This window comes from Psammomys obesus, unplaced genomic scaffold, assembly GCF_907164565.1.
Source record: "Psammomys obesus unplaced genomic scaffold, mPsaObe1.curated_primary_1811, whole genome shotgun sequence".
Lineage (NCBI taxonomy): Eukaryota > Metazoa > Chordata > Mammalia > Rodentia > Muridae > Psammomys > Psammomys obesus.
Window position 1 is genome coordinate 3,444,532 of NW_026596091.1, and position 27,189 is coordinate 3,471,720.

Genomic DNA, 27,189 nt, shown 5'->3' on the forward strand with positions numbered 1-27,189 from the left:
AACAAAGTCTCCATCGCACTGATTAAGGAGCCTGCCACCGAACACACAATGGAGGCAGGCCTATGATAATTAACAGTCTGCTTCCTGAATTGGCAAGACTGCACAAAAACTGGTTTGTGGCTTTATAAGAATAAACTAGAGACATTCAAGTCACACATGACAAAATGTAAGCACTGGAGCCCACTTTAAGAGATCAGCTCGGGAACCAGATATGGCAGACTATTGGCTGCGCTGCCTATGGGCTACATCTGAGCAGGGGTGTCTACATACTCTCTGTGCATGGTCCTTGGTGGATGCATCAGTCGCCACAGGGCCCTCTGGGCCTGGCTATTTTGGCTTTGTTGGTCTCCTTGTGGAACTCCTGTGTCCTCAAGGTCCTTCTAAGCAATTTCCCCACCCCTGCTCTCCGCCCCAAGTTTGGCTCCGAGTCTCAGCATCTGCTTCTATCCTCTGCTGGGTGGGGTCTTTCAGAGGACATCTATGGCAGGCTCCATTCCTGTTCCCTCTCTCGCACCAATTCCAGTGTCTATCCTGCTTGCCTTCTAAATGAGAATTAAGCATCCTCCCTAGGGTCCTCCTTGTTGTTTGGCTTCTTTATAGTTTTTAATATGTTTATCTTATAATATTATATGTCTAATACCAAGTAAGTATATACCATATGTGTCTTTCTGGTTCTGGGTTACCTCACTCAGGATGATCTTTTCTAGTTCCATCCATTTGCCTGAAAATTTCATGATTTCCTTTTTTTTAAGAGCTGAATAGTATTCCATTGTATAAATGTACCACCAATTTCTATATCCATTCTTTGGCTGAGGGACATCTAGGTTATTTCCAGATTCTGGCTATTTTATGAATAAAGCTGACATGAACATCACTGAGCAAATGTGGAGCATCTTTCAGGTATATGCCCAGGAGTGGTATAGCTGGGCCTTGAGGTAGCACTAGTAAGGAAAGCATGGGCTGTCTCTGACATGGACTCCGTTGTCTGCTCTTTGATCACTTCCCCTTGGTAGGACAACCTTCCCAACCCACAGAGGAAGAAGATCCAGGCAGTCCTGATGAGACTTGATACGCTAGGGTCAGATAGTCCCTTTCAGTGAACTAGGGGTAGGAGGATGAGGAGAAAAGGAGGGTGGGACCAGGAGGAGATGAGGGAGGGGGCTACAATCAGGATATAAAGTGAATAAATTGAATATAAAGTAAATAAATTGTTTAAAAAAAAGAGCACTGGCTACTTTTCAAGCGGACTAAGGTTCAATTCCCAGCACCACCCACACGGCAACTCAGACCTGTGTGTAACTCCAGATCCAGGGAATCCAACACCCTCACACAGACATACGCAGCAAAATACCAATGCATATGATTGATTGGCTGATAGAGGCAAACAAGTTATATATAATTTTATATATATATATATATATATATATATATATATGAGAGAGAGAGAGAGAGAGAGAAAGAGAGATCAGCTCACTTTAGAGACGCTAACTCAGGCCAGCTTGGGCTACGGTGGACCTCAGCTCAGAACAAAGTTTCAGGTATCTGGATGGTATTCTGCAAGACCACAGCTCAAAAAAAAAAAAAAAAAAAAAAAAAAGCCCCTCCTTTCCCCCACACCTGTGTCCTCAACACTCCAGCCATAGTTGCGTGAGTCCTTCAGGGCTTGTCCTAGCAAAGCTGCCTGGTGCATCAGCTTTTTTGGTATGCAGCCCACGTTCACACATGTTCCTCCGAGACCTGCAACAACACACAAGTCAGTTCAGAGCCTGATGCTGAACCTTCGAAAAGCCAGGGTATTAAGACACTATTATCACTGTTCTTGTTGTTATTACTGCCCCATCCTCGCCCGCAGTAGTGGGCGCCTCTTCAGAAACCCATCAAGCCCTCCTCTACCTAGGAGCTGGTCCCCTCTTCTGGCACCACTCCACACCAACAGTGTGTTTCTTACTTGTGTTTCCCACTCAACTGTAAGTTCCACAGGGGCAGGACCTCACTCCACAGCGAGTTCACTGCTTCAGGCCCATGCTTCTGGTTCACAAGTGATCGATACACATTGAACGAATAAGCAGCCAACATGTAATTCACCAAGACTCAGAATGGCTATGGCTGTCTTAGGTATCTGAAGGCAGGAAGTAAATCTGGAGAAGAATGCTTAGAAAGAGTCCACTGTATTACAACAGATCACGCATCTACCTTCCAGCCAGCCTGTGGTCAGCTGAACCTAAATCTACAGCATTTAACTGGATCCCCTTTAATTCAACTTACATGCGAGCACTGTGTTTTTGTCATTTTTAATCGTCGTTGTTTTGGGTCTTAGAAAGTCATCCCCACCAATCGGGGAACCCGTGTACAGCACCTCGGAAACTTACCCCATCTGGTTCCAAGAGGAGTTGGTGTGACAAAATCCAAAACCAGCACCTTCTTGTCAAATCTGGCTGCCTCCTGGGAAACAAAATATCCAAATGAGCTACAGCAGAATGGTAACGGGATCGAGCACCTGCGCTGTTTCCATTACGCTCTAAGACCGGAAGTACACAAACAGCCACAGACCCCCGTCTGGGAGGCTAGCTAACACACAGTGCTGAGTAGTTCAGCTGCAGAGCAAGCGCTGAGACGCCCGGTCAACCTCAAAGCTTACAGACTATATAGCTGTAAACTGTTAGGAACAGCCAGCAGGCCCTGGATGACTCCTGCATGATTCCTCTCCAACAAAACACAGACACAGCACAATCCGAGAAACTTTTTCTCCCTTTCCAAGCAAGTGGTAAACACCTAGCAAGGCCAGCTAACTGAGAGCCCAAGGCACCTGTCTCACCCTGCACCCTGGGAGGCAATCTTTAAAGGACTTCTAAGTTTACCTAGTGCTAGGTAAGCCAGAGTATGGGAGGAGCTTTTGTTTTCTTTGTCTGAAATCGAAGACTATTTCTTTCTCACAGAGTAGGTGTGGTATATTGGCCACTGAACCTGCAAGGGTTACTGAGAGCAAAGCTGTGTGTCCTTCATATGTGCCATGGCTACAGAACACTGAGCCAGGAGCTGCTGCTGCGGAGTCACTTCAGTCAAGTGACTTGCTTCAAGGCAGACCCTGCCTGTTCCTGATCTGGGAGGCTTCACAGGCCACCTTTACTGGCTGATACAGGCAGCACCTTAGAGGGCTCTGACCACTTCCACCTGTTAAAGACCCTGCCGGAAAAAGCAGCAGGCCTGAAGATTGTTCACATAGGCAGCTCTTTCTGCACCTCACGCCAGGGGGCCAGAAGCCTCACTCAAAAGTGACTTTCTTTCCTATTTGTAGATCCTCTTTCCAGTAAGGTCCAGGACTGACTGATCATTCTCAAATTACCCCATATACACCAGAGGCAAATCACTTTTAATCAAGTTAAAGAAATCTAACTCTTCACTGGAGAAGAGTAATTACAGAGAGATCATCAAAGTGAGAAAATCCCAAATGTTAGTTAAAAGAAAATGCATGTAAACTTTGAAGCATTTCTACACCTTTACTATCCTTGAAAAGCAACAACAGCAACAAAGCAATTTAAAATGAAACAAAGCATGCCCTAGACATCACTGGGCTTTTAACTTTTACAAGAAGATTCAGCATTTCAGTCTGGAAAAGCAGCTTACAAAGTGGTCCCTTTATACGTCCTGCTAGTTAATGGAAAAACGCATGCCTGCCACCACCCACACAGCACAGCACAGAGGGCCTTGCCTTAGCTGCTGCCAGGCCTCCCGAGCCTCCTCCAATGATGATCAGGTCGAAGTCATAGGACCCAGGAGGATCTTCAGGGCCATTCATCGTTGGCAGCTTTTGAAGTTGGCCTTTTTTATGGCGCTGCAGGAAGACAGCATAAATGAAAGAATTTAAGTGAAAAGTGGCAATATTCAGAAAGCTTTGAAAATCTTTCTTTAAAGAAATGCAAAGGCCGCTTTCAAAGGGATCATGTCTCTCACTGCAGCTACATGTGGAAGGGGAATCAGTATGTCGGTTCATCTAGGCCATTATCACAGAGCACTGCTATCCTACCCTCTCTCCTATCCCTGCTACCTACTTTCAAGGGTCCACATCCTACACACTGACAGCCCATCCAAACCGACTTACAGCCCAACTAAGTGTGACACTTCTCTCCCAGAATCTAGTGTTTTACAGGCATGTTTGATTAGATGTAGCAGGTTTCACTGTGATACCTCAGTATATACTGACGTTCCAGAGATATCTTTTCTCCTTACCTAATTTTATTTATGTACTTATTTGTGGGGGAAGGCATGGTTGTGGAGATCAGACGAAAATTTGCCGGAGTCAGTTCATCAGCTTGGTGACAGACACCTCTGTCTGCTGAGCCACCTTACCAGGCCAGGCCCCCTTCACAGAAGGGGTTTTAAATTAGGTTTCCTTCACTTTGAGGACAACAAAGCAAAACACAGAAACAAAAACCTTCTACTGAAATTCTCCCAATTGTTAGAGCTGTTAGATATAACTGTTCTGCCTATTTTTTAATTTGTATTTAGTTTTATTTTATATGCATTGGTGCGTTGCTTGTATATTTGTCTGTGTGAGGGCATTGAATCCTCTGGAACTAGGGTTACAGACAGATGTGGGCTGCCATGTGGGTGCTGGGAATCAGACCCAGGTCCTCTGGAACAGCAGCCAGTGAGTGCACTTAACCACTGAGCTACCTCTCTAGCCCTCCACATGTTTTTAATAGTGCCATCAATGTAACTTAGCAATCACCTTTAGCTTCTAGTCAAAGACGGAAACACTGGGTTATGGTCGTAGAAGGGAGTCGTAAATAACGAGCACAATAATATTAACACAGCAATTGTAAAGTTGGCCAAGTACATAAGACTTTATTACACTGTGTGGCTGAGACTCAAAATCCAACATCTCAGAAAAATCATTCCCAGTATTGGTCTACATGTAAAGTTAAGTCTCTGCCCCCACAGGTACTTTAGCGGTTTGGGTTTTGCTGTTTGAGACATGGTCTCACTCTGCAGCTCTGGCTGTCCTGCAACTCACTGTGTAAACCTGTCTCTGCCTCCCAGGTGCGGAACCAACGGTGTGGACCACCGTGCAGAGCTTCAACCCCATGCGTGCCTTCTACCACCAGCCCTTGAAGACATCTTAAATAGGCGGCACACACGGGACCCTGCCAAGCTCACCGCTTTACCCTACATGTCTAGAGTTCTGTTTAGTTTTTGTTTCCATATTAGTATGTATCGACTTCATAAATTTAAACAGGTGTTAAGAAAAAAAATCTTTAAATTTTAAAACACCTCTTCATTCTAGTATATACCGGAATATAGTTTTATATGTAGCTATTTATATTCTACATTGGTTTGGAACACCGTTTTAGTAACACATTCATTATTAAAATAAAACCCTGGGCTAATGGGGTTAATGACTGAAAAGTCAGTAAGCACAATAAAAAATATTTTTAATCCAATTTTACCCCTAATAGCTAAAAAGCCCCAAACTTACCAGCCCAGACTGCGTATTTTTCTCCTGCCTACAATCAGGTGTAGAGGGTGGAGGGCAGAGTCGGGAGTAAGAACAGGACATCTGGGGTATCTGGGGTGTAGAGGGGGGTGCTGTCGAGGAGTGCGAGGTAGGGAGCGTAGGCCCTCGAGCAGCCCTCAGCGGCACGGGAGGCGCACACAGTGGCCGGGGCACTGCAGGCAGAAAACCTGGAAAGCCCCAGCTGGGGCGAGTCTGCGCCACCCAGACAGTCTGCACACAAGGTCTAACTCGAGAAGCTGGGAAGCACAGCCAGCACTCATCAACTGGCATGACGACCAAAGCTTCTCCTTCAATGCAGGCCACTGTGGGGGGAAAAAGCTGGTAATGACAGCCACTCAGACCAAAGGTTTAGGTGAAATCACACAGCCAGAGCACCTCCTCTCCCGAGGGTCACCAAGAGCGTGAGGCCCATTTGTTGCTTTTAAAGGATAAACAAGACAAAAACAAAAACTTAACAGATGTTCTTTTTTAAAAATAATTATTGTGGTGCTGAGGCAATAGATGACCAGTTGAGTGCATTGTTTTTTCGGAGTCTGGTTCCCAGACACCAGCATTCTCATGCATGCACACACACACACCTGTTATACATGGGGGGGGGGGGGCAGTGGTTAAAACACTAGCTGCTATTCCCCACCCACAAAGCAGCTCAAAACTGCCTGTAACTCTACAGGCACCGGGCAGACAAGTAGTACAGACATCCATGCAGGCAGACACCCACACACATAGAAGCAAAATAACTCATGTAGCACTTAAGTGTGCTTTTGTTCAACTGGTGGACAAAGGCATAGAACACAGGTGCTAAATTAATCCTCTTCTGCAACTGGGAATCACTGTTCAGTGTGAGTTTTAAAGACATACAGGAATATGGACACAGAGAACAGCAGAAGGTGAGGTCAGTGTTGATACTGAAGTTGATACAGGAATAGTTTGTAATTGTAACTATGGAGTGTGGGTAGCTGCAGTGGCCTCTGCCAACATACGGACACAGCATTGTGGATGCAACTGGAATGAACACAGCCTGAACTTAAGAGAGCATCAGTGTCAGCAGTAGTCGGACTGTGTGAAGCAAACTGAAGACGCTAATGCAAAAAGATCTCTGATGGAGAACTCTGAAGCTGTCACAGATATGTCTGTCCTTAATTCACTCAGATAAAAGAATCCAAAGGTTGCAGGCTGGTGACACAACCAGATCAAGCCTTGGTTCTTTGAAAAGGGCCATTTTAGAAATCCCGAATGTCAGTGACCTCAATTCACAGCGAGGATATCACATTTGAAACCCCATAAATACTTATTGACTTAAAAGATTAACTGTAACAATCTCAAATTCACTTTAACTGCATGTTCTTAGGACAGATGGGAAGACAAGAGAAAAAGAAAAACCTGTTGTCCTTGGAGCCAACCTCTTGCAACACCTAAGCAGAACAAGTGAGAACAAATGCACTCCTCCCCCGCCACCCCCAATCCTAAAAGGCCATAAACTGCCTCTTCCAAAGGTTTATAGTGTTCTTTACCAAAACTCTGAATCTAATATGGGATTTTTACAGTTCAAGCTTAAAGTAAAATTGTATCAGCCAGGTTTAAACAAAAGCACAAGGGAATCTCTAAGGTGTAACTGGCAAGCTGTGGGCATGTGCGGCATTTAGCTGAGTCTAGAACTATCCTTTCATTTTAACCCCACTTAACTGGCTATCAGCTCTAGCTAAATGGTTCCCCCTCAAAATGTAATCAAATGAACAGCTCCCCAGGACAAGCTACCAGACCTGCTGATGTCCTGATTTTGGTCTAGCCAAACCCATTCTGATTAGACATCCAGCCTCCAAGACAGCTTGGGTAGTCCTGTCTTGGGTACTGGGTGTTTAGTGATTTGTTACAGCAGTAGCAGCAGGAAACCAGCATAGCCAGGACACTGTAGAGCCCATTCTCGATGGCAATACTCCACCACTCGCCTCCAGAGACCAGAGCAGCGCAGAGTGGGTATCCATCGAAGTCAGTTAGCAATATGCACTTCAAATCAGTTGACGATAAATCCCCCCGAACAAAGAAAGGTGGTAGCGCACACCCTTAATCCCAGCACTTGGGAGGTGGAGGCAGGTGGATCTTTATGCGTTCAAGGCCAGCCTGGTCTACAGAGGGAATTCCAAGACAGCCAAAGCTATACAGATAAACCCTGTCTCAATAAAAACCAAGTAAGTATGAGACTCAAAGAAAACAGACCATTACAGAGAAGTCAACAGGGAAGGAGGCGGCACTGTAAAATCTGCTGAGTGTCCGCAATGTGACAAGATATTGTACAAGACATGTTTTGTGCACATTAAATCCCATCAAATCCTCAAGATAGTCAGATGTCATTTTTATTTCAGATAGGACAGGCTATGGCATTAAACTTGTCCAAGCTGGTGAGACAAATCAGCAGCCACCAAGTTCAATTTAATTATTCCTGGGACCCATATTATGGAAAGAAAACCAACTCCCAAAAGAGTTGTCCTCTGAGCTCCAAATAACCATGCACGTCAAATAATTTAACTGAAATGTTTTTTTTTAATATGGAAGAAACTTGCCTAATGGGACAGTCAGTAAAAGTGCTTGCTGCACAAATGACCTGAGTACGATCCCCAGATCTCAACTGCTATCCTTTCATAGTGACACAGGCTATAATCTCAGCACTCAGGAGGCAGAGGAGCTCTGTAAGTTTGAGGCCAGCCTGGTGCACATGGTGAGACTCGGTCTCAAAAACAAAAGGTTGTCCTTTCACTTCCACAGACACAAGCTGTGCACACTCATTCACATACGTCACTCTCAAACGCACCTTTCATCTCTTGCTTTTTCTGATATACCTAGTAACTATACTTAACCACATACACTTTTCTAATTTAATCCTGTATTCTGTATTTAGATCCTGAGTTTTCTGCCTGTACATGTGTGTGCCTGGTGTCACCAGAAGACAGTTTCAGATCCAATAGAACTGGGGTTTCAGGTGGCTGTGAGCTACCATGTGGACACTGGGAACTAAGCCCAGGTCCTCTGCAAGAGCAACAAATACTCTATAAGCGCTCTCTCTCCAACATCAAGAGGAAGGACTTGCACTGGGCAAACCAAAACCAGAGTCTGATAGTTGGGGGGTTGCCTGATCTACAAACTGAGTCCAGGACAGCCCCAAGGCTACATAGAGAAACCCTGTCTTGGAAAACCAAAACTGGGATTTAAGGGAGAATTGTCTGGAATGGTTATTTTTTTTTTGCTTTTTATATCCCATTCCTTTGAAGTTTACAGTTTAGGGCTGATGTAAGTCCTTTGATCATAAAAGGGCCTTTTTAATCAATAAAGTTCTAACTTTCGAACAAAATATGTGAAATCCCCCCTTAGAGGCAGCTTCTTTGAATCTTCTAATTTAAGACATTGAAAGCAGATTTGCAATCTGGTTAATTTCTATATCTCCTATCGCCCAATTATCTTTCAAAGGTACCTAGTTTGAATCCAAAATAATGCCAACAAACTGCAACACCACAACCAGCAAAAGCACAAGCAAGAGGCCCAGCTGATGTTTATCAGAAAGTCTCTCTCCCGAATGGCTTAATTTTCTGTTAATGTTTTTTTGGGGGGGAGTGTTACTATTGTTTGGTTTTTTGAGACAGGGTATTTCTGTGTAGCATTGGCTGTCCTGGACTCACTTTGTAGACCAGGCTGTCCACAAACTCATAGAGATCCACCTGCCTCTGCCTCCCTGAGCGTGCCAGTGTGCCCAGCTTCTGTTAATGTTTTTTTTTTATTTTATTTTTTTCTTATCAGTTACATTTTAGTAACTCTGTATCCCAGCTGTATCCCGCTCCCTCATTCTCTCCCCTGTTAATGTTTTTAAGCCATTTTCTGTATGTCAAAAACCACAACTTGGCAAAGACATCAATAAAGCAAGGCGCTGAGGACGAACTGCCAAGGTTCTTTTAACAATGGCAGTATATTCTCCTTCCAAGAGCTATCTCCTGAAAACCCCAGGAGTCTGCTGAGATGCCAGCATGAGCAGCAGCAAGACAAATGATGCTCCTTCCAGCTTAAGGGTGGCCAGTGTTAGCATTTCTTCACGCGAAAAAGGGGGAACCACCACTATAGAAAGTCTGTTCCCGAAAGGACTGTTCTCCTGGGTTCTCTATACATTGCTGGTACTTATGTGGCATTTCTCCACATACAGGTCCTGGTATCATTTGGACATTGGCATTTGCTCCCCTGCACTACACCTCAGATTTAGAAGGGAAACTTGTTATCAGCAGCAGAAATTTTCTACCAACAAAGACAAACTCATAAAAGGACACGAAGGTGCTCATGGACATGTCCATTGCCTCTTCTAGGGTGATTTTAATAATCCAAATTTTCTACATTGACCACCAAACAATTTACACATAAACACCCCACTACCCACTAGATAGAAGCTAGGCGGAGTAGCACATGCTAAGAAAGCACTAACCAGGAAACCACATCTCCAGTTGTCCTGTGCTTTACAGTCTTAAAACTATAGCACCAAAAGAAAGAAAACAGAAGTTCCCAACATGCAGTATCAAGAGCATGGCCTCCTCTGATGCTGTCTTCCAGCAGCAAAAGGCTACACTGTCAGTACAAGTACTCAAATCCCATTTCCATCCCCCAGGAAACTTAGGCCCACAGGAAACCGGGCATTTGTGGCATAAGCACTCAGGGTGGATGTAGAATTCTTGCTATATAGGCCCAGATACAGAGGAAAGCCCTTGGTGGGTTCTGTTGTTTTAAAGTTAATGGGACAAATATCTAGAGTTGTTACATGTTGAAACATGTTGAAACTGATTCTGAAGCACACTCTGTGCTGGTAAAATCCAAAGAGAAAAGGTGGTGACAGATTAACCAGAGTTAAGTCTTGCAACTAGATTCTATAAAAACACTGGCCACCCCTGCAAATACTGGCGAGGTGATTACTGCCAGCTTACATTCAAGTTTTCTGTACATTCTCTCCTGTCATAACTTGTCAGTTCCACACATATGACCTTAGTTTCTTACCTAGAGTGCCTTTTTGCCCAGTGTGGTGGCACACAGCTTCAGTCCCAGCAAGTAGGAGGCAGAGGTGGAGACAGAAACAGGCCTATCTCTGTGAGCTCCAGGACAGCCATTGCTACATGTTGAAGCCGTCTCAAGACAAAACAACCCAGAAAACCTTTCTGTACTGTCAAATGTGGACACACTTTTCAAGCAAAAAAAAAAAAAAGTTTAGAATATGAAGATCTACTATCTGAAAGGAAGTATGCCATTTAGGTTTTTCTAGTCTTAATATCGCTTAATATTAACTGCTGACTGATTTTGTCCTTTTCTCACTCTTTCCCACATCACAGTGAGTCCTGGGTTTAGTTTCTAGCAAACTGGCTTCTAAGAAACTCAGGGGTTTTCAAAAGACTTCCCATAGGCACAACAGTGAATTTTTAAGATTACAACCTCATACGCTACCAAGGAAATATACTGCACAGTAGACAATCTGCTCACGAAAACAGTTTACTAGACTATGTGCTTCTGTTTAGATTCTACTTTGATAAAATTAGTACAAGACAGAAGTCATACACCACAAACAAAAGTCTTCAGTATGAGTTTTTGATCATAGCCTCTGAAATTTCAAAAGTGGAGACAATATTTTTCCAGTCCTGCAAACTCAAAGATATAACCCCTTGTTTCCTGCCATAAGAACAGGAATCATTTTCTTCACCCACTTGGTTGACATTAGTTGGCTCTAAAATTGGCAGTCTGTCTTGGTCAAGCCTTATTCTTGCGAAGCCATCTCTAATGATAAAAGAAACATAGAAGATATTCTCCACAGTGCGAGAAAACGAGTTTGGATCGATCACAAACTCAAAATACGATACTGGAGTATCAGGGTACTTTTGAAAGTAGGTCTGCAGCAACCCCAAGATTCTTTCTACTTCTTTTTCTGTGGTCTCCTGATTAGCATGCATGTCCAGCTTCCTCAACTTTGTAGGCATATCTCCATTTTCTTCCATTTTGCAAGCTCTTTTGTGATGGTCAAGCCGGGGCTTTCGTGCAGAACGTTCTGCCTTGAACGAACCAAAAATGAAGTGGAATGTTTCGGCTCGCTGCATCCAGGGCGTGGCCTCCTTCTGCAGCGTTCCCCAGAAGGAACGCGCTATGCTTTCGTCGCAGTTGCTCAACTCGCCACACTCTTCTTCCACCCAGTTCAGGCCCATAAACACCAGCAGCGCGTCACAGAACGCCACGTGATTAAAAAAGCTCATATCCGAGTTTAACTGCTTTGCTTTTTCTTTACCCAGATCAGAGGCCAAAACCAGGAACTGGGCATCGAGGGCTGCCTCTCTGGTTCGGCTCACTCCGTCGAACAGCACGTTGGCCTCCTCCAGGGCCTCGGTCAGCGAGTTGCTGGCCGTGTTCACGATGTCCTCACGGTTCTGCTGCACGGTGTAGATGAGCTGCCGGTACTGCCTGCGGATGCTGCGGCACTTCTCGCGGTCCACCGCCAGCTCCAGGAGGTCCGGGTGCATGTCGGAGGCCCCGGGGCTCAGGTCCTCAGAGTCACTGTCCAGGCCTTCCTCCTCCTCGTCGTCGTAGTCCTCATCCTCCTTCTTCAGCACCTCCTCCTCCTCCTCCCCCTGCTTCACCAGGTACCGCCACGCCAGGCTCCTGACCTGATCCTCTCCTTTCTCCTTGCCTCCAGTCAAGAAACCTTGTCCTTTAGACATGATGGTGGCGCGCAGGTAACAGCTGAGGGCACCCAACGGTGGCTGCACGGCAATGGCAGTGGTGGAGACCGTTGGAACGGCTGCTTTCTGCACATGCGCAAGAGGCCCCGCCCCTCACTCCGTGACCACACCCCCAGCTCCGACCCGGGCCCTCTGCCTGAGCGGAAGTCCATGCTAATTCCCGCTCACCACGAGGGACGTACACAAAAGCGACCTTAGAAGTGTCTCCACCCATGAGTGGAAGAACAGTGGGCAAGGTTCTGCAGGGGAGCCGTTTCTCTGGAAACCCGCCAAAGGCTAAAGAGAGGCTTTTATACTCTACAGGGGGGCTACCCTGAATCCTGGGCACGTGAGCAAACCATGAAGATTTTCAACACCATCTGTGCTATCTGCTGGCTGAATAATATGCTTTGGAAAAGCTACACGCCAGCTCACTGGAGACCCAACGGGTTATCAGGGCACAGCGAGGTAACAAAGGAAGGCGTAAGGAATATTTTGTTTCTAAGTACAACAGGCACATGTCCAATTCGCACCATGGGGTCAGTGGCTGAGGTCCGGGCACAAACAACTATGAGGAGACCCTTTTTCTTAAAGCTTGAGGAGGTTGTTCAAAGGGAAGTTCGGGTAAAGTTCCTTGCAGTGAAGATCAAAATAACATCTATAATTATATTAAATCATTCCAAAGTCCTTATTCAACTGCAATAATCTCTTTTATCCAGGAGCAACTCAGAATTACTGGGGTTGGGTATGGTATCAGCACAAGCCTTTAATGACAGCACTTGGGAGGCTGAGGCAGAGAGAACGAGTTCGAGGCCAGTGTGGTCCCTAGAGGAAGTTCCAGAACAGCCAGAGCTACACAGAAAAACTCTATCTCAAAAAAAAAAAAAAAAAAACAAAAAACAAAAAAAAAAAGTAAAGAAAAAAGACAACAAAACTTTTTTCTTAATTAAAAAGGTATTTTGCATTTTGCATGTATGTATGTGCACCACAAGCATGCCTGGTACCTGAGGTCAGAAGGGGGCATCAGATTCCCTACTTCCCAAGGAGTAAGGGCTCTTTAATGCTGAATCATAGTTCTAGCCCCTAAGAGTTCAAGCCATCCTGTCTAGAGACATGTCTCAAAAGAGAGGAAAGAGAGAAAAACCACATAAAATATAGCTCACCTTTCAAGAGTCTTCCCAGCACTTCCAGAGAACACGGGTTTGGTTCCTAGCATCCCTTGCCTGTAACTCCAGTTCTAACACCGTCATCTAGCCTCCACTGGTAACCATGTACACACACATACTTAAAAATAAATCTTTAAAAGGCAAACCACTGAAGGTGAGAAAAAAGAACCAATCCAACAAATTTGTCCTCTGAGCCCTCTGAACTCCACTCACGGACCCTCATGACAATATCTTCTGAATTCCACACATAGACCATGGTGCGCATGCACTGCCCTCTGAACTCGACATACAGACATAGTACTTATGCCTACACATATACCATTCACATACCATAATTTTAATTTTTAATGTGCTGGAATAACTAGAGACATGGTTCAGAGAATAAGAGCACTTGCAGCTCTTCAAGAGGACTGAGTCTCACAACTCCCTGAAACTATACCTCAGGGGATCCAACCTCTTCTGGCCTTTGCAGGCACCTGCACATACATGGGAGACATTCACACCATCACAGATGCAGACACATCCCTAATTTAAAATTTAGAACAGACTGGAGGAAAGCCTGTGCCCCAGTCTTCATCTACTTGGCACTGGCTTAGACAGGCTGCTACACCTTCAAGCCATCGCTGTGCCTCATCTGTAAAATGGAATTATAAAAGTACTCAAAGTATAAAAGTAAGATTATAGGGGCTAGAGAGATGGCTCAGTGATTAAGAGCAGCTGCTGGTCTTCCAAAGGTCCCAGGTTCAATTCCCGGCACCCACATGGCAGCTTACAACTGTCTATAACTCCAGCTCCATGGATTCTGACACCTTCATACCAAGGTATAGAGAATAAAACTAAATAAATTTTTAAAAAAGTAAGATTACAAAATCAATCAGTGGGGTTTTAACTACTGAGCAAGTACTTACTATGTTCCAAAGTATCTCAAATAGATATACATCTCCAACCCGAGACATGGGCTTCTGTGTAACAGAGCCCTGGCTATCCTGGACTCACTTTATAGACAAGGCTGCCCCAAATTCACAGAGATCCACCTACCTCTGCCTTCCAAGTGCTGGGAATAAAGGTATACGGCACCATGTCTGGCTGTCTCAAAGATACTTTTACATACAAAGTAGTAGTAATTTATACTTGCCCAATATGCACAAAGCCCTGGGTCTGCCAGATCCTCAGCACCAGGCAAGTGCACACCTATAATCCTAGCACTTGGGAGGTGGAGGCAGGAGGATCAGATTAAAAAACAGCCTGACTCAAAAATAAATAGGAGGAAGGGAGAATAATACATTTCAAAGGTTAAACTGCCAGAGAAGAATAAACACAAGCATATTCTTCTGTAACAAATGTATCGGTGCAGGAAGAAAAACTGCAGTAAGAAGTTGAAAGAAACCACTAAGGTTTCAACCAAAACAAAGTATGTTTAGAACCCTGAAGAGTAAACCCATCTGACAGCTATTCCAAAGCAGATCCACAGAGTCTGGGTTTGCACAGAAAGGTGCTTTTTCTCATGGCAGACTCTAAAGTACCGTAGCCAAAGAGAGGCTGAGTAACTTCTCTTACACATAAAATGGATTATACTATTGTACGGTGCTGGAAATCAAAGCCACGGCCTTCCTTACAGCTGTCAACCACACAGCCAATGAGCTGTACACACCCAGGCACAAGGCAGCAGTGCATTCATGAAACAAGATAAAATGAAGATCAAGTCACACTAAATAACTTGCATCTAGACAGTGAAGTGTTTTAGAATATTTAAACCTCTACCCTTCCTTTGTGATAACAGTATGTACTTCTTGACACTTTCAAAACCAATTACAACCCACATACTCTGGAGGTCAGACACGCCAAGAAAAGCATCATTCTGGTCAACACAAGAGGTGGAACACTGGCTGTCTGATGGAGAATGCAGAAACCAGCAGACCTGGTTTCAAATCAAATACCTGCTCTGAAGAGCCACAGAGATGGCTCTTGCAGAGAACCCTTGGTTCCTAGAACCCACATCAGAGGACTTGCATCTATAACTCCTGCTGCAGAGCTGATGCCTCTGTGGTCCTCAGGGCCCTGTACTCACACACACACATCCACGTATAAATGCAGACATCTTAAAAAAAATGCTTTCTTAATTGCCACTTAATTTTCTCTCTAGGAGTTTTGAGTCTCCTCATTTGCAAAGTCAGTCTACTGGGCATTCCATTCTACCTTAAAACCTGTTACTGACTTTTTTTTTCCTTTCCTTCTTTTTAGTTATGGAAAAATATTTATTTGTTGGCATACATTTTCTGGTAGTGGTGTGGACTGGAGCCCAGGCTTGAGCATGTGAAGCAATCCCTCTACCACTGAGCTACACCCTAAATCTTAACAGAAGTGTTCTTAAGTGCATATATTACCATACAGATCTGTGTTAGAGATAAGAGGGTAACACCTAGCTTGATGCTGACAGCAGAGTTGCCTCATCAACTAGCTAAAGTGACCTCTTTCTTCCTGATTGACAAAGGCTCACCTGCCTGAGGTGCTAAAGGCACTGAGACCATCAGTTATAAAATCCTAAATTGTTTCCCAATGTGCTGCTCAGAACCAGTTCTCACAGCTCAGAGTTCAGTGTCTGACAACCCATCTTCAATGAGATCAGAACCTTCAAACTTAACTCCCTCAGGGATCTCTATGTCCCCGCCACTTAGAGTGAATACTTACCAAACGAGTATAGGAATGAAGCATTAATGTGTGGAATGCATATGAAGAGCTAATAGGAAAGTCTATCATCCTTATTTAGTAGGCACAGTGGAATGAAGTCTCATCCAGCAAGCCTCAAAGGAATGGAGGTCTACTGTATGCCAGAACTATGCTAGGAATACTGGGATCTACGTGGCTCCATCCTGACTCATGAGCACATGCGTCAGACCTAGAGCAGCCGTGTATCTCAGAAGCAGTAACAAAGCCAGAGAGGTATGAGTGGAGCAGAGAGCGCTGCACAGCCAAGGGTCTGGCCCCCTGCAGCCCCGCCTCTGCCAGCTGTATGATCTGGGCGTGCCTGTGTGATCTGGAGGCCTTCATTTTATTTTCTGCAAGATCTCGGGCAACTGTGACAACTTAGAACGCAGCACACAAACAGCTGTTACTGTCACCAATGGGCATATCCATTTAGATGGGGTACTAACATACCCTTGGAAACACGGGAATGTGAAGTAAGCCTACCTCTCCACCTTGATAAGCGAGCCAGAAAATCAGTTTGTGGGATTCCTAAGGATTTGCAGAGGTGCTGTGGGAACACAACTATTCTCTGAACAGGCACTCACCTGGACAGGAAGAGACACCAGGAATTGAAATAAAGAAACTGAGTAGGGAACCTAGGGAACTGCAGGTGTGACTAGTCCCAGGAGCCTGGGAATAGAGCAGATGAAAAGAAAACCCCACTGGCCCTGGCCCAAGAAAGCACATAACAGCTCATTGAAAAATCAGCCCTTTATCGTAGAAGCAGATCTGGCAGCAAGCAGCAGCCCTGAGAAAGGTGGTCCAGGGCAGGCTAGGGAGGGAGTGTTCAGGGGTGATGCTGCCTTCGTGAGAGTGTGAGGTGAGCTGGGCCAGAAGAAATAAGCACCCTTCTCCCATGACTGTCAGGAATAGCCAGGCTGGTGCTAACCCAACAGGGTGGGCTTGGGGACTGGGGACTGACCACAACTGGGCTCCATGTGCCTGGGTGTGATTCTCTACTGCCTGCCTGCTCTCTCTTAAAGAAACTGAGTCTAATGCAGCCAATTTCAGTCTCATCAGCTCGGCTCTCCCCTCAGATCTCTGAAGGCTTAACTGTGGTAGTACTCCAATGGGTACTGTCTCACTGACCCTGCCCTTTCTTCTCAGTTCCACCAAACAGAGGCATTTAAACAGGTAATTTCAAAACTCTGGCCGTGGAGATGGCCAGTGTGGAAAGCACCAGCCACTATGCCTGACAGCCTGAGTGCAATCCCTGAAGCCTGCATGGTGGAAGGAGACTGCATCACACAAGTTGTCCCTGACCCTTACACACACCGGTAAGTGCACCCGCACGCTCACTTGCATGCACACAAATGTAGTAAAAAAATGTAAAACCTCTGGAATCTCAAGTTCTGATTCTTGTAGTCCTGCCTTAAAGATAAAATAAAATGCTGCCAGGCTTGGTGGCATACACCTTTAATCCTAGCACTCGAAAGGCCAGAAGCTAGAGACACTTAGTAATTCCACGGCCAATTTAGGCTACCTAGCCAGCCTGATCTATATAGGGAAACTGCCTCAGAGAGAGAGAGAGAGAGAGAGAGAGAAAGACCAGGTGTGCTGGTACACGCCTGTGATCCCAACACTCAGGGAGGCAGAGGCAGGCGGGTCCCTGTGAGTTTGAGGCCAGCCTGGTCTACAGAGTCTAGGACAGACAAGGCTACACAGAGAATCCCTGTCTCAAATAAATGAATGGAGGGAAGGAGGGAGGGAGGGAGGGAGGAATAAAATCAACAGAAGAGCTAGGAATGCAGTGTAGAAGTCTGGGTAAGGTCTGGGTTCTACCCCACATCACAAGCAAACACACTAAGATGTTGCCCTGGGGATAGCTGTATGGTAGAGCTCTTACCTAGAATGTTTCCAGCTCTGTTCAGTCCTGGCACATGTGCACGTATGTACACACACGCACCAAGGGAGGGGAAACATTTGGTCAAATTCCCCTTTAAAGGCCTCACCCGTGCCTACAGTCCTTCCGAAGTTTGCCCTCTCGTCTTCTTCAACACTCACTGTGCCAAGCAAGTGGCTCAAAGTTCTCAAGCCAAACATCTTACCTGTCCCCTCCCATTCTTTAAGAAAATACAAACTACAACAGCTATCGACTTAAGCTCCTTGTATGTAGTGAACATTAAGTATGTATGAACGCCATTCGTGGCTCTGTACCTCACCAAACCCCTGAAATTAGAGGGTCATCTGAAATTGAAAAAGCCAGAGAGGCATGTCAATAAAGTTAATGCCAAAGCTTATAGAAGTGTTTTACTCCCACTCCCACTGATGTTAAAAATTAAGTGCATGGATAAGATCATATAGGAACACATGACTGTAGTGTCTTAATATACATTTACAATGCAGGTAGAGTCTCCCTAGGGAATGCATTGCTCGGCCTTTGTGTTCTTTCATTTGCAAACCAAGTCTGAGTAACGCAACTACTTTAACTAAGGTAAAAGCCTTCATCCTATTTTAACTAGTTCACACCCATTTGCTATTTGCCTTTCAAGTCCAGTTCCATTCCCTACATTCACTCTGTAAAATTGTGTTTCTTTTAGAAGCAGGAAAGACTTTTTAAAATGCACAGTAATTGTTAATATCCTTCTTGAGGGCACATACATCTGTTTTTCACACTTAGCAGGCCTCGTGTTCACTAAGAAAGCAATGTTCCAGGATGTATTACTTTTGGAATTCACAGAAGGGCTGGTGAGATGGCTCAGTGCAGAGGCACTTGCTGCCAAGCAAGGAGTCTGGAGTTTGATCCCCAGGATGCATGAGGGGGAAAGAAGGAAGAGACCTCACAGTGTCCTCTGACTTCAACACACCGCCTGGTGTATCATGCATTTTTTGCAATTCTGCAGCTTGTCACCCCTCCAAAAAAAAAAAAAAAAGGATGCCCGGCATACTTGCCACTGAAGTGTAGATCTCCGTTCCTTTATAGCCACTCAGCTGTTAACTCTGAGCTAGAGAAAGAAATGCCTGATGGGAAACAAATGCAACCCAAGGGATTCCTGGTTGCTCCATGCCTCAGAAAATCAAGCGGAAGGTGATGCAGCAGCCTGATGAGGGAGGGAGGGATAAACATTTCCTGATGCCCTTATCTCAAGACTTCCCCATGCCACTCACCTGCCGCTGTAAGCTGGGAAACCTGGGCAAAGGGCACTTTGAACGACCACTTTAAACGAAAAGGCTTGTCTTGGCTCTTCCTGGTTCAGGGATCTGAGCACGTGGGTGGGGAGCCTGCAGTGGCCTGGCGCCGGGGTCGGGGGTTGGGGATCGATCCCAGAGCCTACCTTCAGGGCTGGACCATGACCGGCCTCCACCGGTCACGCCTTCGGCCGGCTCACCACCTCCCGCACCGGTCGCGCCTTCAGCCGGCTCACCACCTCCCGCCGCTCTCTGCTCGCCCCCGCCGCCCTCTGTGGCACAAAGCAGAGCAGAGCGGCCCTGAGCCTTGCTCCGGGCGGGGCTTCCGGGACGACCTCGGGTCGCTCCCGCCAGCGGACTCCGACCCGCCAGCAGCCGGCCAGCGGGGCTCCCGGGCCCCAGAACTCGGAAAAGCTCTCAAGGGCGGCCAGAGAACACTGACAGACCCACTGTGGTCTGGTCTGGCTTTTGGTCGCGACACCCTGGCTTCCTGGAATCTGAAACCGCGGCCCACAAGGATGCTACCCATCCACGCTAAGGATGAGATCAGGGCAAGACGGTCCCATTTCAGAAAGGGGGAACTCGGAAAAGTCTGGGGCAAATGAAAACGGAGCCACTGACACCAGCACATGGCCGTGGTGATGTATAAACATTCAGTCTTTACAGCTGTACTTTTAGATGCAGTACCACGTCCATTTCACGGGTAGGGAAACTACATGCTGCCAAACGACTTGAGCAAGTTCGAGCAGCCGCTCAACACTGCGCAGGACTCGAATCCAGACAGAGTCTACGCTTAACCGCGAGCCTGCACTGCCTCCTTCAGTTCGGGGAGGGCTGCGCTGCAGTCCCGGTTGCCCTGTTTAACAGCCTGTGTCAAGAAGGCCAAGCCACTTGGAAACCATGAACCCTACACATGCGTTGACAATTTCAGAGGCTTAGGGCGTGGAAACATTGCAAATGCATATTCCTCACACTGCCATAGAACTCAAAGGGGTAACTACACCCACGTTCTCTAGCAGCCTGCAAGCCACCAGTAGACCGGGGCCAGGCCCAAATCTTTCCTTTGTGACCGGGCTGTCCTCTGCACCCGCCGAACTTGACCGTAGCTCGTTCCGCACAAGCCCCAACCCTTTCGGCCACTGGTTAAATGACCCCCACCCCCAGGCATCTCCAAATCACCACCCCGAAGGGATGCTCCCAGGCCCACCAGCAGCCATCCCCGGCAGCCCCGGCCCCCAGAGGTCAGCTCGACGCCGACACACAGCTTACATGAACAGGAAGAAAGAAAACAGCAGCTTCTCTCGCCCCGCGGCGTCGGCGTCCCGCACCTCCCGCCTGCACGCAAGGCCTGACGGAAGCAAACTGAGGATAAAGAGCTGCTGGCTCCTAGTGGCTCCAGGAAACCACGCCCTACTCTCAGTAGGCGGGCGAACTGCCAGTGTCAGAATGACAAAGCAGAAATCCAGTCCCCGCGCAGCCCCGGCGACCTGTGCCCGGCGGCTCGGCAAAGTGAGAGCTCCTAATTGGACGGACCCACATGCTGCTGCTCGGAACCGCCCCAGACCCTAGGCCGCCACTGCTATTCAAAGAATGTTGGGAACCAGAGGGAGTAAGGAGAGTTAGTGTGATGTAAGCTAGCCTGAGCCCTAAGGCGCTGTTCTCTACACAATCTTGCACAGTCACATGAGGAACTTTGGAAATATTGACGCCTTACACACACAGACACACACACTGATGTTCTGATGCCCCTGTACTGGTTGTGACCCTGGCAACTAGGTTTTAAAAACTCCAAAAATTATTCTAATTGACAGCATAGTGACCCACAGCCCTAAGGCGATGGATTAGTCAAGTCTGGTGATTCCCTAAAGGAAGTTCCCTGGCTTTTTAAAGCTCTGTACACTTCATCCTTACTAACCCTGAAAAGAAATGACTAATTCCCTTACAGTACTTCCTCCTCGTCCCAGGCAGGCTTGGGTTGTCTGGTTCACTTTAAGGAAAACAGTGTATTTAGCACCGAGCACACCACCCCCAGCATCTACTGAGAAGGCCTTGTCCTCTGCGCCTCCCTGCCCCTAGGTTACGAAGAGTGCTTGCTGAGTGTCTGACCCACGACTCTGGCTAATGGCAGGGTGAAAGAAAACTCGGTGACAAGGTTGCTGGCTCCTCACAGCCACACCCCCTGCTAACCGTGGGCCTCCTGTTCCTCCTAGGATCTGCCAAGGGGAAAGTCAGACACTTGCCTAAGACACTGCCCTGGCTTACCAACACTGGTCCCGCGCTTCTCACTACTCTTCCTGAATGTGTGCTTGGACCAGAGCAGCCCGTGATTCTCAAGTGTTGGGGCTGGAACAAAGCACTGAGCTCTGCAGTTTTCTGGACCACAGAACGGAAAATGTGAGGAAAGGAAGCTGGGACTCAGGGATAGTGCCTGCCTTTACCCTGGAGCCTCCATGCCAAGCTCTAGATTAAGCCTTCCAGTTGCCTCCCCTCAGGTATCCATAAAGGAAGATCACGAGACCCTTATCCTTCTCTCTCTTTGGTGTTTCCAGACAGGGTTTCTCTGTGTAGCCTTGGCTGTAGACCATGCTGGCCTCTAACTCACAGAGCTCCATCTGCCTCTGCCTCCCTGAGAGCCCCTCACTCTTAAAAATATAGGCAGTGCAACTTACTTCATGAGCATGCCAGGGTAGGGAGAGGCTTTTAAGTCGCTGAAGTCACACGAACGCCATGATTATAGGACCCTAATAGCTTGGCCCTGGAAATGCCTTACATGGACTGAACAGAGGAATCACAGTGGGGATTTTTCTAACAGCATATTAGAAAAGATGACATGACATAAGCCACTTCAACTACCCATTGCTCTTAAGATAAACAAATTATAGTGCAGGCAACTAGAGAGCTTCCCCTTTGTGGGGAGACACAGCTCTGGCTGGGTCTTCTTTAGTTACTGGCTGAAGGAGGCTCACCGCTGCCTGTTCTAACCAAACACTTTAAATCGTTTTGACGGGGCTCATGCTCTGAACTTTCTTCCCTGGAAGCCTGTATAGTCCATAGGCCATCAACGGTGGAAAAGTCACCTCCTCATTCCCTCTCTGTAGCCCCGAGTACCTACTAATAATTACATATTTTCTAAGTCTATCAAAACTTTGGAAAAGCTAGCCTTTGTTTGTTTCCTGAGAATGTGTTACAGAGTAGATATTTAGAAAATGATGGAAAATCCCTTTCTGTGTCTGAACTGTCATCTCCGCTAAGACCGTGACACAGGTCCTACTACAGTAACAGTGCTCCGCTTGTAAAATGTCCAGCTACAGAAAGCACGCTGAGCTACAGTAATCACTGTTCAGCTTCTCTAGACCCCTGAGATCAAATCCAGGCTTCTCAATAGTACAGCCTCGCCCCCACCCCCGCCACGTTTGGGGTTTTTGGTTTTTTTGTTTTGTTTTGTTTTGTTTCTTGGTTGTTTTGTTTGTTTGTTTGTTTGTTTGTTTGTTTGTTTGTTTGTTTTGGTTAGTTGGTTGGTTTTGTCAAGACAAGACAGCCCTGGCTGTCCTGGACTCAAGCACTCGACCTGCCTCTGCCTCCCCACGCCACCACCTGAGACACACTTTGTTATTGCTGGCTCTCCACATGCTCTGCACCCTGCTTAGGCAGTAAAACATTGTTGGAGAAACACATGGGGGTAAAGTGATTTCCACTTAAAGGCCAAGGCCACAAACCTCAAATCTATCCTCAGCCCTGCCCAGCAATCCTTTCTCCCTGTCATATTTTCCCTGCCACAACGACGCTTCCATTTTCTTCTTTTCTCCAGTTTCTAACAGTACTCCCTCTGCTCATAACCTACTTTCTACTCCAAGAAAATAGGACTGACCAGACAGAACTTCCTGGTATTTCCTCACAGTCAGAAAGCTACTGAATTCTTTCCCATGGCTCCAGGTAGAATAAAAGCAAGGTCCTTCCTGCCCTGTGTGCGGCTCTCACCAATGCTTGCCTTTTCTGTTCAACAACTTTATTTGGAAAGATGCCCCTCAGTCATCATCAATTTCTTGTTGTGTACCTGATCATTTCATCATACAAACATACTGTACATTCTTTATTTCATAGAAGAAGCCCTCATCGCTTCCTTTCACGAGGCAATGGGGTGAGGTGAGTATTGAAAGAGCTCTCGTCATAAAAGGGAGTAGGAAGACAGTAAACTATAAGAATGTGCCTGTGGGGTGAGACTACAGGGAAATGAAGGCCCAGCCCACGGGAACAAGCTCTGGAAAACCTTTCTAAAGCGAGGAGACAAGAAACAAAGAAGCCAAGCTGGGAGCCTGCTGCACTTGTCCAGCCAGGGAGCCAGGAAGAAAGGACAGAAAGGAGGCACAAAACCCAGGAGGAAGCTGCTTTGCTGTTTGAAGGTGGAAGCCATAAAGGCTTGGACTAGTGGGCGTAAGCTGCATCTGAAGGCAAACAGGTTTGCAAACCAGTGGAATGAGAGCTGTCACAGGAAGGCTGGGCCTTGGCGGTTGTGGGTAAGTGGTGGCACTCTAGGACAGAGACCCTCAGGGACAAAAACTGACAGTATACAGTTGGGCACGGTGGTGCATGCCTATAATCCTAGCACTCTGAGAGGCAGAGGCAGATGCATGTAGATGTCTGTGAGTTAGGCCAGCCTGGTCTACAAAGTGAGCCCTGGATAGCCAAGGCTACACAGAGAAACCCTGTCTCAAAAAAACCAAAACCAAAACAACAACAAGAAGAAAGAAAGAGAGAGAGAGAGAGAGAGAGAGAGAGAGAAAGAAAGAAAGAAAGAAAGAAAGAAAGAAAGAAAGAAGAAAAGTTATAGTTTGGTATAAATCTATAGTCTGACTTGAGAGTTCAAATTTTTTTTTTCTAAATGGAGATTTCCAATAGGCAACTGAATATATAGATATGGAGATCAGAGCTAAAAGTAAAAATTAAAGAGAAATTAAGAGAGTCCAGTAGAAATTACTTTATCTACTATATGTACTAACTGGACATGGTGGCATATGCCTTCAATCCCAGCGCTAAGGAAGTGGAAACAGATGTCTATGAGGCCCAGCCTGGTCTAAAAAGTAAGTTCCAAGCAAGCCCAGACTAGCCTGTCTCAAAAACAAGTAAACAATAATATTAAAAATACTACATATATTGGGATTTTCTAGGAAAAAAAAAAAAAAACAATCAGTGTGTATAAGGGGGAAATGAAGTTAAAAATTTCAGTTAAAAAAAAGTCAGCCAACCGGGCACTTGCCTGTGGTCCTAACATTTGGGAAGTGAAGTCCAGAGGGTCAGGAGATTGGGATTATCCTTATCTTGGGAGTTTGAGGCCAGCCAAGACTACAGGAGACCCTGTCTCAAAGTGCAATAAAGAACTGGCTCAGTGATTTAGAAGGCCAACAAATCTACAGCCCACAGGCTGGGGAGCCGGCTGGCACTCTGCAAGCAGGCTGCCTCCTCTTCAGTGGGCCTCATTCTTTTCTCTGAGAGCCTGAGTAGGACAAAGCCCAGACGTGTTTCACAAGATAATCTACTTGACTCTGAGTCCACTGATTTCAACATTAATTATACTTTAAAACACCTTCATAGCAATATCTAGCATTTAGCTAAACAAGTGGGTGACCATCACTGGGCCAGGTTGACACATAAACTTAATTCTCATGCTATGTATGGTGCAAGATGAAATCTCCCAGGGAGTTCGTATATCTAGGGAAATGATGGTGGCCCAGAAACAGAGCCCTGAAGACCAAATCACAGAGAGAAAAAAGAACTGGCCAAAGGGAAGGAGCTTGAAGGATGGGAAGTGCCCTAGTTTAAGGAGGGTGATCTACTGGATCCAGTGCTGCTGAGGAATCCTGTGAGATTGAAAACAATAAGGAACAGAACAGGAGCTGCAGGTGGTCAGTAGAGCCATCTCTTTCATTCTAAAACAGGGAAAAGCAGGGAGTGGGGAATGGGGCCTGGAGACAGATGTGTGACGGGGCCAACACTGTTGGGCTCCTCTGTGGTTTTGTTCCTCCAAGAAGGAGGTGATTATAGCATGCTGTCATACTGACATACTCAGGGAATATTCCAGACCTGGTGATGTGACTGGTCCGCAGGAGAAAAGGACAAGGTGACTGCAGAACCGACTTCTTTGAAAATGTACATATTATTCAGTGGGACTCTGAAGTAAAACCCAGGCTCTGTCTAACCAGAGACAAGCTCCTCCACTTCCCAGCTCCTTTATCTCCTTCCACAGGATCCTCTGTGGTTCTTCCACCTCCTCATCTCACACAGACCTCCCCTTCACCTCAGTCATCAGCCTTCCATCATCCCTTTAATTACTGTGCCTCCTCTCACCACAGGGCTTTGCTGACTCCCAGGTGCTCCACAAATCCAGTTCAAACCTGTCTCCCTTGAGGATGCCATCAAAGAAGCCCAGTCCTATGAAACGTGCTCCATCGCTAGACAGTCATTCTGCCTGATACTCACATAGTTGCAATTCTAGTTTATGATTATTTGATCAATGGCAGCCTCCTCTGGTATAGCGCGGTCCAGTGCAACTCTCTCTGTGACGGAGATGTTTATCTGTACTCAATCTCCCACCTCAATGCACGTGTGACTACTGCGCTCTTAAAAGCCAGGGCATGAATGTGGATCTGTTTATTTGGTTTCAGCTTGACTGACTGAAGTGTAAAGAGCTGCAAGTGATTAGGGGACTACAGTTACTGCTCTCACCTCTCTACGCCCAGCCCTTTCAATGTCGTGTGCACACACACTAATCAGTCAGTAAGTATTTGTCCAGAAATTAAATCTGTAGGTTGAGGATATTAGTAGTTAATTTATTAAGGTTGTATCTTTTCCAAAGAGGGAGAAGACATGACAAACGTCAGGGGTCTCCTGTGGTTCTGGAGGGGTGATTTTCACTTTCAAGAACTTGATCTATCTCAAGGAGAAGCTGGGACAACAGTGAAAATATTGGGTCATCTGAATGAACCCCCCTCAGTAATCTGTTGGGGAAACGTCTAGGCTGTGGTGAATGCACAAACGTGGTGGTCAAAAAGGTCCGATGAATATGGAGAGGGGAAGGAGATACTACTGTGGGATCGCTATTGAGGACTCATCGGTCGAAAGGCCTCAACCCGTAGCCTGAGGAATAATGAAGGTGGGAACAGTGAGTGGGAGCTGCCAGTATGTGCCACTGTGAGCCCAGCTATTCAGGCTTTCCAACAATCTGTTAAGGGTCAATATTCTTATTTCCCCACCTTAAGACAGAAAGAACCGAGGTTTAAGGGGGATAAGTTTGTTGACTCCCATCTAGAGAGAACAGGGCTGAGACTACCCCAGGGCCTTGATTCTGACCACAACGCTGAGCTACCTTACAATCAAAGTTTTCCAGGCAGAGCAGAAAGGTGTTGAGGTCCTTATCTATAGAGCTGAGGATGTCCTTGCTTCTCCTGCCTTCACCTGTGAAGTACTGAGATTTCAGGTACCAGGCCATGTTTGCGGTGCTGCAGAGCTAACCCAGTGTTTCCTGCATACCGGGCACGAACTCAGCCGACTGATTCGCACTCCCCTAGCCCCAAGCACACCATCTTCTACAGTGTACACACATTCGTTCCTCAGAGCTTGTCCTCCTGGGGAGAAGAAAAAACATGGCTTTTTTCCTTAGTCAACTTGCTGGAAGGAGTGGAAACTCTACATGAAGTTTGTGTTACACGTACATACAAACCTAGGGTGTTCACGCTGTGAGGGTGGGCAGAATGACTCCCCTGTGTGCTGTTCACCTTAGATTTTTTACAGTCTATTTGGGTTTTAAAGGAAGGGAAGAGTCTGTTTGTCTGTTTTTGACACAGGGCTTCTCCATATAGTCCCTGCTGCCCTGAACTCACCATCCTGCTCCTGTCCCTCACTCACCATCCTGCTCCTGTCC

The 27,189-nt window shown here is 46.4% G+C and overlaps 2 protein-coding genes and 1 non-coding gene across 8 annotated transcripts in view; 1 reads left to right on the forward strand and 2 right to left on the reverse strand.

Moving 5' to 3' along the window:
• The window catches only part of Txnrd1 (thioredoxin reductase 1), an 83,471-nt gene that overhangs the window by 17,675 nt on the left and 38,607 nt on the right, over positions 1-27,189 (reverse strand). For 2 of the 6 annotated variants that reach the window (XM_055627898.1, XM_055627901.1), the window contains 3 exons: positions 3,710-3,832; positions 2,370-2,442; positions 1,618-1,737 (listed from right to left, as the gene is read on the reverse strand). In XM_055627898.1, coding sequence (XP_055483873.1) covers positions 1,618-1,737; positions 2,370-2,442; positions 3,710-3,832 — 316 coding nt within the window. Of the gene's footprint in view, positions 1-1,617; positions 1,738-2,369; positions 2,443-3,709; positions 3,833-5,476; positions 5,818-19,253; positions 19,389-19,420; positions 19,547-20,543; positions 20,640-27,189 lie in introns of those variants that run through there. The other 4 variants (XM_055627897.1, XM_055627899.1, XM_055627902.1 and 1 more) reach the window with 4 other exon arrangements.
• Positions 5,824-13,067, reverse strand: Eid3 (EP300 interacting inhibitor of differentiation 3). The gene has a single exon (XM_055627903.1). It carries the CDS (start codon positions 12,232-12,234, stop codon positions 11,104-11,106), a length of 1,131 nt encoding a protein of 376 aa, XP_055483878.1. The 5' UTR covers positions 12,235-13,067; the 3' UTR covers positions 5,824-11,103.
• Positions 6,260-6,388, forward strand: LOC129691809 (small nucleolar RNA SNORA40). Its single transcript, XR_008722562.1, has one exon. It is a non-coding gene; the product is annotated as a small nucleolar RNA SNORA40 (small nucleolar RNA).

Bases quoted from the DNA above. Each gene is read 5' to 3' on its own strand.
- Eid3 (XM_055627903.1), bottom strand. From the start codon at position 12,234: ATGTCTAAAGGACAAGGTTTCTTGACTGGAGGCAAGGAGAAAGGAGAG.